This window comes from Pinus tabuliformis, chromosome 3_2 (assembly GCF_031772625.1).
Source record: "Pinus tabuliformis cultivar Carrire ecotype Pingquan chromosome 3_2, CPIR1, whole genome shotgun sequence".
NCBI lineage: Eukaryota > Viridiplantae > Streptophyta > Pinopsida > Pinales > Pinaceae > Pinus > Pinus tabuliformis.
In genome coordinates this window covers 304,246,884-304,261,631 of record NC_142302.1, presented here as the reverse complement: position 1 = coordinate 304,261,631, position 14,748 = coordinate 304,246,884, and the positions used below count along the sequence as shown (strand labels likewise).

The following is a 14,748-nucleotide window of genomic DNA, read 5'->3' as shown; positions in this document are numbered from 1 at the left end:
TCGTGATCACAACTTCTTTTCCCTGGTGGAGATGATACCTTCTGGTTCTAAAATGATCTTCCCTTTGTCATCTAATGTTGGAAGTGCTATCTATGCACTTGGTGTTTTACAAGTGTTTTTTTAAGGCAAGATACATGGAAGACGTTGTGAACACGACTTTTATCAGGAAGGCTCAAACTGTGTGCTACTCTGCTAATCTTTTTATTAATCTGGTATGGTCCATAAAAATTTGGTGCCAATTTGTTTCTTCCCATTTGTTTTAAAAGAAAATGCTTGTAACGCTGGAGTTTAACAAATACCCATTCTCCAACTTCAAATTCCCTTTCGGTTTTGTTTCGATCAACTTGCTGCTTCATACGATTTCTTGCAATATTTAGATTTTCCTTTATGTGTTTCTTCTAACTGATCTTTAACCGCTGGAAGCTTTGTTTCAACAATGGCAAGGTCTTTCCATTTAGGAGGTTCGTAGCCATACAAAGCTTGGAATGGAGTCATTTTTGCTGAAGTGTGGTAAGTGGTATTGTACCACAACTTCAAATTCTCTTTTGGTTTTGTTTCAGTCAACTTGCTGCTTCATACTATTTCTTGCAATATTTAGATTTTCCTTTAGTGTTTGGAAGACTTGTGTTTCTTCCAACTGATCTTTAACCGCTGGAAGCTTTGTTTCAATAATGGCAAGGTCTTTCCATTTAGGAGGTTCGTAGCCATACAAAGCTTGAAATGGGGTCATTTTTGCTGAAGTGTGGTAAGTGGAATTGTACCACCATTCAGCGAGTTGTAACAACTGAGCCCACTTATTCTATTTGTCTGTTTCATAACATTGTAGGTAGGCTCCTAAACATTTATTGATAACTTCTGTTTGACCACCCGTTTGAGGATGGTATGTTGAACTCATGTTGAGGTAGCTTCCTATATGTTTAAAAATTTCCTTTCAGAAATTGCCTTTGAATTTGGCGTCTCCATCGCTAACAATGACCTTGGGAAACCCATGTAATTTGTACACATTCTTGCAAAATATCTCGACGATTTGTTTTGTTGAGTATGATTTCCTCATTCCAATGAAGTGTGCATACTTGGTGAGTCTGTCGTCTATTACGAGAATTTTGTCCTTGCCATCAGACACATGTAACCCTTTGATAAAGTCCATTGATATTTCCTCCCAATTTGATTTGGAATATTTAAGGGATGGAGCAGTCCGGTTGTCATAATGTTCTCATTTTTATTTCTCTGGATTTATCACATTCTGCTACATATTTTTGAATATCATTATTCATTCCCTTCCAGAAAAATGATTGGCATGCATTATAGTAGGTTTTAAAGAAACCTACATGTCTGACTGACAGAGAGTCATGGGACTCTTTGAGAACTTTGGCTCTAAATTTAGAATTTGGACTTGGGTAAATTCTCCCCTTGTACCACAGAATATTGTTTTTCGATTCAAATTTTGAATTCTGAGAAGGGTTGTTGATTATAGCACTTTTTTTTAATTATTAATTTGGATTTTTTGCATACTCACTTTGAATTTCATTAAGCCATTCTAGGATAGCAACTGAAATTGCAAGTAATGATGATTCTTCTTCTTTCCTGGACAAAGCATCTACTGCTACGTTGTCTTTCCCTTTCTTATGTAATATATCCATCTCGAAGGCAACAATTTCACAATTTTTTCAATCCACTTTTGTTGTTCTTTGGATAGTGTTTTTTGCTGGAGGAGGTGCTAAAGACTATTATGGTCTGTTCGTATTAAGAACATACTTCCCAAGAGATATTGCCTCCATTGAGCTAATGCATGTATAATGGCGACCATTTCCTTATTGTATGTAGATTTGAGACATTCTCGCTTGTTGAGCTTCCTGCTTTCAAACGCTATTGGATGACCATCCTGCATCAATACTGCTCCTATGCCAAAACTTGAACCGTCACATTCAACTACAAAAGACTTTGAAAAATATGGAGTTGTTAATACAGGTGCCTTAGACATGATTTCCTTTAAGTCTTCAAAACATTTTTCTGCCTTATCATCGCATTAAAAGGAGTTCTTTTTCAACAAATTTGTTAGGGGTGTAGATACATGAGCATAATTTCGAACAAATCGTCGATAGTATCCAATTAACCCTAAGAATCCTCTTAATTTGGAGATGTTATTTGGTCTGGGCCATTCTTTTATTGCTTTGATCTTATAAAGATCTGCTTTTACTCCTTCCTTGGATATTATGTATCCGAGGTACTCTACCTCATTTTTTCCAAAGGTGCACTTTGACATATTTGCATAGAACTAATGTTCTTCTAATACAATGAGAACTTGTTCCATATGTTGTAGGTGTTCTTTCCATGTTTTACTATAGATTAGAATATCGGCAAAGAACAGTAACACAAACTTCCTTAGATACAGACGAAATACCTCAGTCATGGTGTTTTGGAAGGTTGCTGGAGCATTAGTTAATCCGAAGGGGATTACCTTAAATTCATAATGATCTTCATGTGTTCGAAAGACAGTGTTCGCTATGGCCTCTAGCCTTATATTGATCTGATAATATCCCGATCTCAAGTCCAATTTTGAAAAGTATTGGGCTCCATGAAGTTCATCTAGCATTTCATCTATAAAAGGGATCAAAAACTTATTCTTAATTGTTACCTTGTTCGGTCCTCGATAATTTACACACAGTCTAAAAGATCCATCCTTCTTTCGGACTAGAACCGCTGGAGCAACATAAGGGCTTCTACTCTTTGAGATGATTCCACACTTCAAAAGATCTTGGACCAATCTTTCGAATTTAGTTTTTTGGTGATGTGGATATCTATACGGCTTGATATTGACAGGGTTTGAACTTGATTTGACTTCGATTATGTGCTCAATTTCTCTTTTAGGTGGCATCTTCATAGGAAGATCTTGGAACACCTTTTTGTGTTTTTGAATTTCAGGTGGTAGTTCTTGAACTTCAGGGGTTTCTTCGCTAACCAATCTTGAAGCCAACATCTCCATTTGATGACACTGCACTACATATGCTGGTGCTCCCTTTTGGATCAACTTCATCATTTGGTATGATGATACAATTTGATTATGAGGGGGTTGGAACCCAAATAGCTTGTATTTCTACCCCTCCCATTTAAACTTTATAAATTGCTTTAGATGGTTGGCAAAGTAAGTGCCTAGGGTTTGTAGCCATTGGATAGCTAGGACCACATCCGCTCCCCCTAATGGTACAATGTAGAATGGAGATTCTCGATTGTAGTCCTGAACTTGTAATTTAATTGTATGGCATTTCCTTGCGTTTTCAATTTTCCTTTTGTCAGCTACCATCACTTTCATGTTGGGCATGGGATATGCGGAAATGTTGAGCCTTTTCGCCATATTTGAGTCCAAAAAGTTGTGGGTGCTTCTAGTATCTATTAGAACCATTACATTGTTTTTTTGATATATCCTTTTAACTTTAATGTCTGGAGCTGAGATATACCTATCATGGCTGATAATGATAGTTGCGGAATATTATTGTTATCTGATTCTGGAGAAAATTGTGGAGAGTCTTCAACTTATTCTACTTTTGATTCTTCACTGTCTGAATCATTGGTTGCTTCACATGTATACAGGTTCTTGGTCTCTTTTCCCCTAGCACATATATGTTTAGGATCCCATTTTTCGCCACAACGTTTGCACTTACCCTCTTTCCTTCTTTGCATTTCCAAATTACTTTTTTCTCCTTCACGTAGTTTTGGTGGAACATATTTCGTATTATTCGTGTTAGTAGTTTGGGAAAATCTTCGTTTCTAATATACTCTTTCAACTTTTGGCCACTGTATCCTTTCAAGCTTCTTTTCTGCAACTTTTCCTTTTTGTCTTGCTTCTTCTATAGAAGTGATGTCATGAAGTTTAAGCTTAGCTTGGAGATGTGGTTTAAGTCTCGTGATGTATGATTGAATAAGACGAGTCTCCAATGACCCAGGTACTCATGTAGCTAGAGTTTCCCATTCTGTACTGTATTCGTCCAGATCTTCTTTTTGTTGCAGCGTGGTGAGTGCTGAGAGGAACTCTTATTCTTGACACCTTGGAACCTCTTAAAGAATGCATTTTTGAATTTATTCCAACTGATTGCAAGTGTCGTTTTCTTCCACCACATATACCAATTGTATGCTTCGCCTTCCATTTGCATGGATGCATGCCTGATCTTTTCATCATCATTGTCAATACCATAAATCTCGAAATATTCTTCTGCTTTATTGAACCATGCAACACTGTATTTCTCGTTATCGTGAAATTTGGAGAGCTCAAGTTTTTCCCTTTGCTGATATGTAGCAATTGGTGGGGTGAAGAAGGGGTATTGATTCGAGCGCTGCATATTTGAGTATTGATTCCAGAGTTGCATATTTTGAAAATTTGTGTTACTATTTTTTTGATTGGCCATGGACAATGCTTTTGGAGACTCGGGGATCTGATGTGAGTCTGATGAGTTTGATGTATCCGAAGAATTTCGATGTTTAATAGCTTTGTTATTTTGGGGTATTTGATCAAGTGTAATTTTCAACTTGTCACAAATACAAGTCAACATCGCCATTGCTTGATCATGAGTTATTGATGCTGCATTATTGTTTCGATCCACCTTATTTGAAAGGATTGCATGATCCTTTTTAAATTTGTTATGATTATGCTCGAGCTGACTCTCTATTCTCTTCGTAGTAACCCAGAGCTCCTGTATTATTCATGTTAGCAGTTTGGGAAAATCTTCGTCTTGAATATACTCTTTCAACTTTTGGCCACTGTACCTTTTCGAGCTTCTTCTTTTCAACTTTTTCTTTTTGTCTTGCTTCTTCTATAGAAGTGATGTCACGAAGCTTAAGCTCGGCCTGGAGATGTGGTTTAAGTCCCGTGATGTATGATTGAATAAGACGAGTCTCTGATAACCCTGGTACTCGTGTAGCTAGAGTTTCCCATTCTCTAGTGTATTCGTCCATATCTCATTTTTGTTGTAGCCTGGTGAGTGCTAAGAGGAATTCTTATTTCTTCACACCTTGGAATCTCTTAAAGAATGCATTTTTGAATTTCTTTCGACTGATAGCAAGTGTCGTTTTCTTCCACCACATATGCCAATTATATGCTTCGCCTTCCATTTGCATGGATGCATGCCTTATCTTTTCATCATCATTTTCAATACCATAAATCTCGAAATATTCTTCTACTTTATTGAACCATGCAACACTGTATTTGTCGTTATCGTCAAATTTGGAGAGCTCAAGTTTTTCTCTTCGCTGATATGTAGCAACTGATGGGGTGAAAAAGGGGTATTTATTCGAGAGCTGCATATTTGAGTATTGATTCCAGAGTTGCATATTTTGAAAATTCGTGTTACTATTTTGTTGATTGGCCATGGACGATGCTTTTGGAGACTCAGGGATCTGATGTGAGTCTGATGAGTTTGATGTATCCGAAGAATTTGGATGTTTAATAGCTTTGTTATTCTAGGGTATTTGATCAGGTGTAATTTTCAACTTGTCACAAATATAAGTCAACATTGCCATTGCTTGATCATGAGCTATTGATGCTACACTATGATTTCAATCCACCTTATTTGAAAGGCTTGCATGATCCTTTTTAAATCCGTTATGATTATGCTCAAGCTGACACTCTATTCTCTTCATTAACCCGAAGCTCCTGTATTATTCGTGCAGTAGTTTGGGAAAATCTTTGTCTCGAATATACTCTTTCAATTTTTGGCCATTATATCCTTTCGAGCTTTTTTTCTGCAACTTTTTCTTTTTGTCTTCCTTCTTCCATAGAAGGGATATCATGAAGCTTAAGCTCAACCTGGAGATGTAGTTCAAGTCCCCTTATCTATGATTGAATAAGAGGAGTCTTTGATAACCCAGGTACTCGTGTAGCTAGAGTTTCCCATTCTCTAGTTTATTCGTCCAGATCTCCTTTTTGTTGCAGCCTAGTGAGTGCTGAGAGGAACTCTTATTCCTCGACACCTTGGAACTTCTTAAAGAATGCATTTTTGAATTTCTTCCAACTGATAGCAAGTGTCGTTTTCTTCGACCACATATACCAATTATATGCTTTTCCTTCCATTTGCATGGATGCATTCTTGATCTTTTCATCATCATTGTCAATACCATAAATCTCGAAATATTCTTCTGCTTTATTGAACCATGCAACTCTGTATTTCTCATTATCATCAAATTTGGAGAGCTCAAGTTTTTCTCTTTGCTGATATGTAGCAACTGGTGGGGTGAAGAAAGGGTATTGATTCGAGAATTGCATATTTGAGTATTGATTCCAGAGTTGCATATTTTGAAAATTCGTGTTACTATTTTGTTGATTGGCCATGGACAATGCTTTTGGAAACTCAGGGATCTGATGTGAATTTGATGAGTTTGATGTATTCGAAGAATTTGGATGTTTAATAGTTATGTTATTCTAGGGTATTTGATTAGGTGTAATTTTCAACTTGTCACAAATACAGGTCAACATCGCCATTGCTTGATCATGAGCTATTAGTGTTGCGTTATGATTTCGATCCAACTTGTTTGAAAGGATTGTATGATCCTTTTTAAATTCGTTATGATTCTGCTTGAGCTGACTCTCTTCTCTTCATTGTAACTTGGAGCTCCTTGATTTCATTAGAATGCCCGATAACCTTAATTCTCAAGATCCATCATTTTTGTTACTAAAATCAGCCATTGACATTGATGAAGAAATTGATCAGTTATGTGGTGATGTATATTTATCCAGCTTAACCTTTTTTCTTAACTTGACCCTAATTTATTTATTTTTAAATATAAAACTTACCTTTTTTCTTATAATTTAATAATAAGAAGGTTGATTTTATATATATATATATATATATATATATATATATATTATTAAATATTAACTAATTATAAATTATATAACGAATTAATGTTAAAACTATATAATAATTAATGTAACTATAGATTATTTATGAATAGTGGAAAAGTGTAGAACCCAATTCGAAGGGAGATCGTCAACAGTGACGTTGGATGGATGTGGTCGATTGGGAAGAACGAAATGGTGGCCGGGCTGTCGGCTGTGGATAGAAAAACGACTGTGGGAGGACGGAACAAATGGTAGTGTGTAAGTAAACGAGGGCATAGACTGGCGGAGAGTTGTTGAATTGATGCCGATACATACGACGATGGATTGTGGTAGATCGGGACAGGACAACAGGTGGGGGAGATGCAGTGCTTGGAGGCGGATTGGAAGACAAGGCGGGTCAACGACAGAATTGATGGGTAACAGGTGACGTGGAGAATGAATGAGATGCGATAGAATGAACAATGAATGGTTGGAACGATGCTGTTGGGAGCGGCAACGGGTTAACGGTGGGGACGAGTACAGCGGACTGGCAAGGAATATCAGGTGGGGTTGATGAACAGCGACTTGGTGAAAGATGACAGATGGCAAAGCAGCAAAGAAACTGTGCAGCGGAGTGTCCAGAGAACTGACCTGCTCTGATACCAATTGGAGTGTTAAAACTCAGTTTTAACAGAAAACAGATTTATATATATTAACTGATTGAATGATGAAGTTATATAGAAGGGACCCCTGACTTATATAGTGCCTCAGGTATCTCTTGGTGAAAGGGCATGATCTTCTGATCGTGCCCTTTTGCCTAATTAACCTATAATTACAGAATTATTAATTTTTTTACATAACAGTATTTCAGTGCCTACACTTTGAGATTTCTTACAAGTGAACTGGTGTAGCAGATCTTGACCTTTCTTTCAGAGGTTCTGAACAAATCAGATTCAACTTCGGGGCTGAAATTTCTATAGGGCAGATTTGTGATCTATTCTGACCTGGGAATTTCACAGTTCCAAATTTTCTACACATGTTGAGTGGCTTTTGGGTTTCTGTTGCATATGTATGTGCTCCTCTCATGGAACTAAACAACAACCTTTTGGAGTATCAAATTTGTAGGACATGTACAATGTTCCCTATCTATGGCTGGCATCATGTTGTATCCAGGATAGAAGGGATAAAGCAGGTTATATAGTCAGTTGCAACTTATTTCTTTTCAGTATATTTCTTGTTAGGAAGACAAGGCTCATGTGAAGCTGGAAGGCCAGGTGCTTACTCCTGGGAAGGAGCATTTTAGATTAAAGCTACGAATATATATTCAGTTATCTGCTTTTAGGGATACTTGGAAGGATAGCATGATGCAGAGTAAAAACAAGATAAATGCAAGTCCTGTTAAAATATTTTGTAGCAGCTTTTTCACTTAATGATTGGAATTGTATCATTTTTTCTAATGCAAAACCAGTTGCTTGCATGGTGTGTTGTCAGTAATCACTGCTTTGTTGAGTTAGAGAGTTTCATAGTGAGGAAAGACTCTAGTACAAGTAGTATTGTTCTTATATTCCATACTTTGAATGCTTTCCACTATTGCTAGCATTATTCATATATTCAATCCTTAGTGTTTTCTCCTATTTGTAGCATTATCCCTGTCAGGCTATATCCCATCCTATCAATTGAATAAAAGTGTAGAATCATATTTCGTCCTTATTACAATGGCCTTTCTTCAATCAATTTATTTTCTTCTGGTTTGCATCTTTTCTATTTCTTTATAGGCTGTGCTGCATTGACTATTGAGTTTCAAGTTACAAGGGCACAACTTGGGAAACACAGTTATTTTAATCTCTGATTTATATGTAGTCTTAGGTATTCTTGTCTGGATTTGAGCATTTTCCTCTCTTGGCTTATGCATAAAGCTTGGCTTAAAAAAACAAGTATTGTTGCTTCTGTGAGGTCGATATGCCCTGAACATTGTGCTTGTGTCTTCACATGAAGTGCTTTGGAGACGCTACTTTTATGCCAGATACATGTCTATATCATAGCTTAGTACCTTCGGACTTTATTCACGTTGATGGACTCGAGGGGTAAGAAAGCATTGAGAATGTGTGTCAGAAAAGGAATTTAAGTCACTAAATGTAACTAAAAAGGAGATTAGAACAATGTCTGCGTAATCTTCATAGTTTTATCAAGAGGTGCAGAATTTTTTCATTCTTAACTTTCTAAATACTAGTTTTACTTGTGTGCTATAGTTGTGAAATAATTATGTTGTCAAATTATGCAACTGCTAAATACTAATTTCATATACAAGGCACATTTTAAACCATCTGAAAGCTCTACTAATTTTTCAACCTGGTAAATTAGTTGTACACTTGTAAGAGTATTGGGTCGTTGTTTCATCTCTTGGGCTTGACTGACTATAAAATTGAATTTTTCATAGCTCCTGTTATAACCTCTTTTTCTTTTGTTTGTAGGAGGAAAAACTGAAGGATAAGCCAGGTTATGAGCATCTGAATGAACCTCTGCATGTATTGATCGAGGCTGAATTGCCTGCCAACATTATTGATGCCCGCATGAAACAAGCATTTGAAATTATAGATGATCTTTTGAAGCCTGTGGTAATAATATTGCTTGCATCATTGTAGATGTAAATTTTCAACTAAAGGATATGTTTCTTGTTTTTTGGTTGAAATAACTCGTGAAACTCTACCAGGTTTTTTTTCTTTTTCGAAACTGAGTTCAATGCTGCTGCCTGTTTTGTTCAGATGCTTTCTTTTCCTTTAGCATTTGGCATTTGTCTTTTTATTATATTTCTCAAATGACATATCGATTGACATTTCAGGATGAGTCTCATGATTATTTCAAAAAACAACAGTTACGAGAATTGGCCATGCTGAATGGTACTTTAAGAGAGGATAGTCCTCATATGAGTGGAAGTGTATCTCCTTTTAACAATGCTGGCATGAAGAGAGCAAAAACTGGGCGCTAGTGGCTAAGATTGTATTATGATCAATGAAGGGATTCTAGTGTTCGTGGAAAACCATTTCTTTTGATTTGCTGAGTTGGTGCCTGTAGTTTATGAAGATGACAATTGATGATGTTCAACAACAATGGAGGTGTAGACAATGGCTATTTTGATGTGATAAAAAATGCCACTTCTGTATTATTTTTGCCTGTCAAAATACAGTATATTTCAAGACTGAATTGCGGCTGGATTTGGTATCTTGATATTGTAAGTTTTGACGCTGCATAATATAGTTTGCAATTGTAAATCTTTTAGAGCAACTTGAGGTTTACTAGCAGTAGCCAAACTCTTTTCTAGGGCTATTTCCAAGCTTGGAGCCTTGCACTATTTACACCCAGTTATTGGTTGTTGGGGTATTAATCAAGTCTGTTGACTGATCCTTATAAATGTGGCTATTGATTATTCACAGCAAGCTTAAGCTTTGTATGAAGCGTGCAGTATCAACTATGTATTTCCATTTTCCCCCATTTCTCTGATGCTTTTAGACATATGTAATTGAATCATTTAATTTTGTCTAAATAATGTACAAAATTCTATATTATATTGAGATTCATTGATGATTTGTCATTGTCAGGGAAATGCATATCAATTTTTATCATTTACTCATGAAGTTACTAAACTAATATTCATAGATCTTGCAATATGAGTTGCTTAATGGGTCAATGCTGACATTCATCGCTGTATGGTTGGTTTGTTCAGATAAAACGCTATTTCTTTATATGTTTATTGCTAGTGGTCAGTGTCAACATGGTTTTACTGGTGGCATCTTAGAAATAAGAACTGCAGATTTGGGCTCTATTCCTCTTGTTGAGTTTTGTTTAGCATTTACTTGAGAATCTTTTCAAGAAATTATTTTTTTAAGCATAAAAATGATCTTATGGTTATTTTGTATCTGTTATTTATTTTAGTTCTGTAATACATGAGCATGGGACTTCAATTTGAATTTGTTAATTCTGTGTACATATTTACCTGCACTAAATTGATAGTCGACTGCAGACATACTGGCATATAAATTGATGTAAAGCGAGTGCAGTTTTCTTCAAACCGCTTCATATTTTTCCTTTTGTTTAAAAAATGTAATTTTGTTTCAAGTAATTCGTTTTGGTAGAACAGTTGACTGTCAGGTAAGTTTAATGTCTTACAGCTTCGGTTTAAAAAAAATCAGATTTTGCTTGAGTAACCATTTTGGTTGAACAGATGACAATCAGGTAATTTAATGTCTTACAACTCTAAATGTAAGAATGCATATCAGATTTTGCTCGAGCAATTCTTTTTGATTGTGTTGATGACAATTGCATTGCGAGTCATAGCCAGCTTTAGCTATGGCTGATGACTAGCAAATAATATCAGCTACAGAACATAAGCTGGGTTTATTTTTCTTCCGACTATTAAAAAGCAAAAATTGCTTGGTGGGCCGCATGCACTACATGTAGGGAAAATATATAAAGAAAATACGAAACGAGGGTATGCCAGATTGGCATTTGGTTTCTAGCAGGGTGGAGTATACTGCTATGTTGCCAGCAAGCAGACCTTGGTTTTCCCCGGTTCAATTGCTTGGTCAACTATCCATATCCATGTGAGGCTAGCGTGCTAATGGTACTAAGTGAATTGCGTAGAAATGCTAACTCTAATTAAGTATCTGAGGAGAGCCGTTGACAAAGTTTGAAAAATAAACTGAAGTTTTGAATCTGAAGTGTGTTTTGCATTGTCTTAAGCATGATCAAGTCGGCTCTTCTGCAGGATTGTATTTCCATTCATATAGACAATATGCTAAGAAATTTGTCCAGCTATCTGCAATATAAATAAAAATGACTTGAAGAGTTGTAAATGTTGTCAAATTTACAGATTCATAGTTCTCACCACAGATGTCAAATATTTGTAAAAGTGACATTCGGCTGAAATTCTTCATTATAGGGCGTGTATTCTTAACATGATTTGAAAAGTAAAGATGATGTTTGGTTGGCAGTCTCTGTATCAGAGTTGGTTAGGATTTCGCAGATAGTTGTGTACTGTATAGAGCCAAGAGATGGACTTTTGGAAGCAAGTAGGTACTGCTTATTTTAAGATCAGGAAGAGATGATGTTCTAAAATTTGTTTTCTCTTAAATTGAATATGTTTCAATGACAATCCCCTGGTTGAAGTTTATAATGGACGTGGGTGCAATGATAGATTTGAACAACAAAACTGCAATTAAATTGGAATGGAATGGGGTTGCTTTCCCTTTTTGGACGTGATATGTAGTATATCATGCTCATCAATGTAACAAATGAGTTGATATCTGCTATCTGATGCTTTATAAACAGAATGGTCGGTCATTGTGTTTGTTTTTGATCTGCATGTCATTGCATATTAAGGGTTCTATTGTTCTCAATTTAGCTTTGTTGGAGGGAAGTTCCAAAAATCAGCATCATGCTGTGTGGTTTGCAATTACAATTAGAAGTACATAATTAAAGCCACATGTTTAAGATTAAGCCACATGTCTAAGTATGAACTAATTCAAACTGTGAAACTGTGGATGGCTCATTAAATCAGTGAAGTCAACTAGTTATTGTAGGGTATGTATTCATGTGTCACTCTTTGAAACAGGGAGAGAGGGAGGGAGAGAGGGGAGGGGCATGTGGGTATAAATATAAAATTTTATATACTATGAAAACAATTAAAAAAATAAAGCGAATGTTTATTCATTGAAAATGTAAATTCACAATATTTTATATTCATTTTTGAGACAAGATTTAAGATCATCATTCAGAGCATTCAATTTTCAGCTTAAAGTCGAGCATTTGACATTAATCATTAGACAATTTGACATTCATGATTTAGAGATTGGAATTCTCATTCAGCATTGAACAATCATATGACACACAATAATCAGAAAATCATTAAACTTGATCATTCCCATTAACTGCTCTCAATCATGAAACCAAATACAATAAAAAATTGACTAATAGCGTTTCTGAAAATGAAAACCCTGCACTGCCTATGACCATCGACATGTTTGCTGTGAGAAAAAAGATACCAAAATCTATCTTTCTTCTTCTTCTTCACTGTTGCACTATTTCTTTTTAACTTGAAAATGAATGGTAAAAGTGAAGTGTCTCTTTTTGCTTTTTAGTTCATGGGCCGTTGATAAAAGATGGTCTGGGTTTTGGAAGGGGGCAGATCATCTTCTTTTTTTTTGTGTTTTATTTTAAAGCTTAAAAACTATATTTTTTAATGCAGAAATTACTCTCACAGAACACTATTTCAGGTGCTGGGTACAATACTAGTGTCTGGTTTGTGTACCTAGGAGGTGGGTACACCATACCTTGACAACTTAGCTAATTAGTTGCTTTGTGGCATATGATAGCTTTCTAGGCAAAATGGTTTTATTTTTGGGTTAAACCAAAATGATTTTTTTTGGAGAATCGGTAACTTTAATTCGAAAGTTTGGTTGCACTGTTACACTAGATACAACTATTTCATAAATGCCATAAATGTGCTAGTTACAACATGTCTTAGGAGATTTGAACCCACATGGTTGGGGAAATGCATTGTTCACCAAACCATTTGAGTTGAGATCATTTTACCTAGTCAAAATAGTACATTGTCTAACTGTGAAGTTTATGAAGGCCAACTACCTCATGTCAATTTTTTCATATGAACATGCCATTTTTTGGTTGAGTGTTGCCAACTATATTTAGATAATCATGTTAATAGAATGCCAAAGAATTGGAGGTTGCGTAATTGTGCATCCCTTTTCCTTGCATAGTGTGAGCGATTAATGTGTTTGATGACATGCAGTGAACGACTTACGAATTCATTGCTAATGACCTTCCTTTCAAATGGCAAGAAGGAAATTTGTTGTGTTGCACATCAACGATTAGCTTTTCTAGCACTAACATAGGGGTTAACATTCTCTGTGAGAGGACAATTCATTGGGAGTCCATGTGAAATTGCCTTAATTAAAGTGAAATTGATGAGAGATCAGGGTTTAAAAGTAGGTGGACATGTGATGTATGGACTCTACAAATAGTCTTAAGTGGTAGTAGACTTTTAAAAGGCATTATGAATGCTCTCAAGTGTCATGTAAGTTTGTCGTTTTATGTGTTTGCAATGTTATGTTTCTAAGAACTAGAACTGGCCTAGATCCGTTTTAACTCCGAATCTATCGAAGAGGGATCAAATCTCTCAACGTGCAAACCTCTTTTTTGAGTGCAAAACTTGGGGAAAGGTTTGCACCTCCAGAGATTTATCCCTCTTGACACTTGATAGATATGGAGTTAAGATGAATTTAGGTTGGTTTAATATTTCTATATTAAAAATATATATAGCTAATTATAAATATGTTTATTATAATGATTAAAAATATATGCAATTATATTCATGGGCAAAATTGTAAATATCATAGATCGTAAATTGGACAAAATTCAAAAATTGTGTTTTTATATAAACATTATGCACCTGTTTAATTATTCTACTTTAGACAAGAATACCATGGGAAAAACCATGGGCTAAGAATATGATAGGAAAAACCATGGGCTAAGCATATGATAGGAAAAACGATGAGTTGTTAAAACCCAAAGTGGGAAAACTGTTAATGTTTACATGACAACATTTTAAAATTTATTTTAAATACAAGCTTACTATGTATAAAGATAGATAAAATCTATATAAAACTAATTGTAGTCTAGAAGAAATGGCCTATTCGAGTGACCCAAGGGTTTTCCAAGGTGCTAAATCTATTTATGCATTCAAAAATTTATTTTAACCAAATTCTCTATCTTGCTTGGAATTTTATTACCAAATTCCAACAAAAAGACCATTTTTCTATAGTGTATAGACTGTATCAAAAATAGATAAATAAAAATTAATTCACCAATTTATTGATAAATTATATATCCCCATTTATTGATACTAAGTCAGTGGCAAACAAAAAACA

General features: G+C 35.4%; 1 protein-coding gene across 2 annotated transcripts in view; it reads left to right on the top strand.

Annotated features, from left to right (window-relative positions):
• LOC149180768 (KH domain-containing protein At3g08620-like) overlaps window positions 1–10,383 on the top strand; it is a 187,279-nt gene extending 176,896 nt beyond the window's left edge. For both annotated transcript variants that reach the window (XM_089416288.1, XM_089416287.1), the window contains exons 6-7: window positions 9,280–9,423; window positions 9,648–10,383. In XM_089416288.1, coding sequence (XP_089272414.1) covers window positions 9,280–9,423; window positions 9,648–9,794 — 291 coding nt within the window. In that variant the 3' untranslated portion in view covers window positions 9,795–10,383. The remainder of the gene's footprint in view (window positions 1–9,279; window positions 9,424–9,647) is intronic.
• Window positions 10,384–14,748: the final 4,365 nt, after the last annotated feature.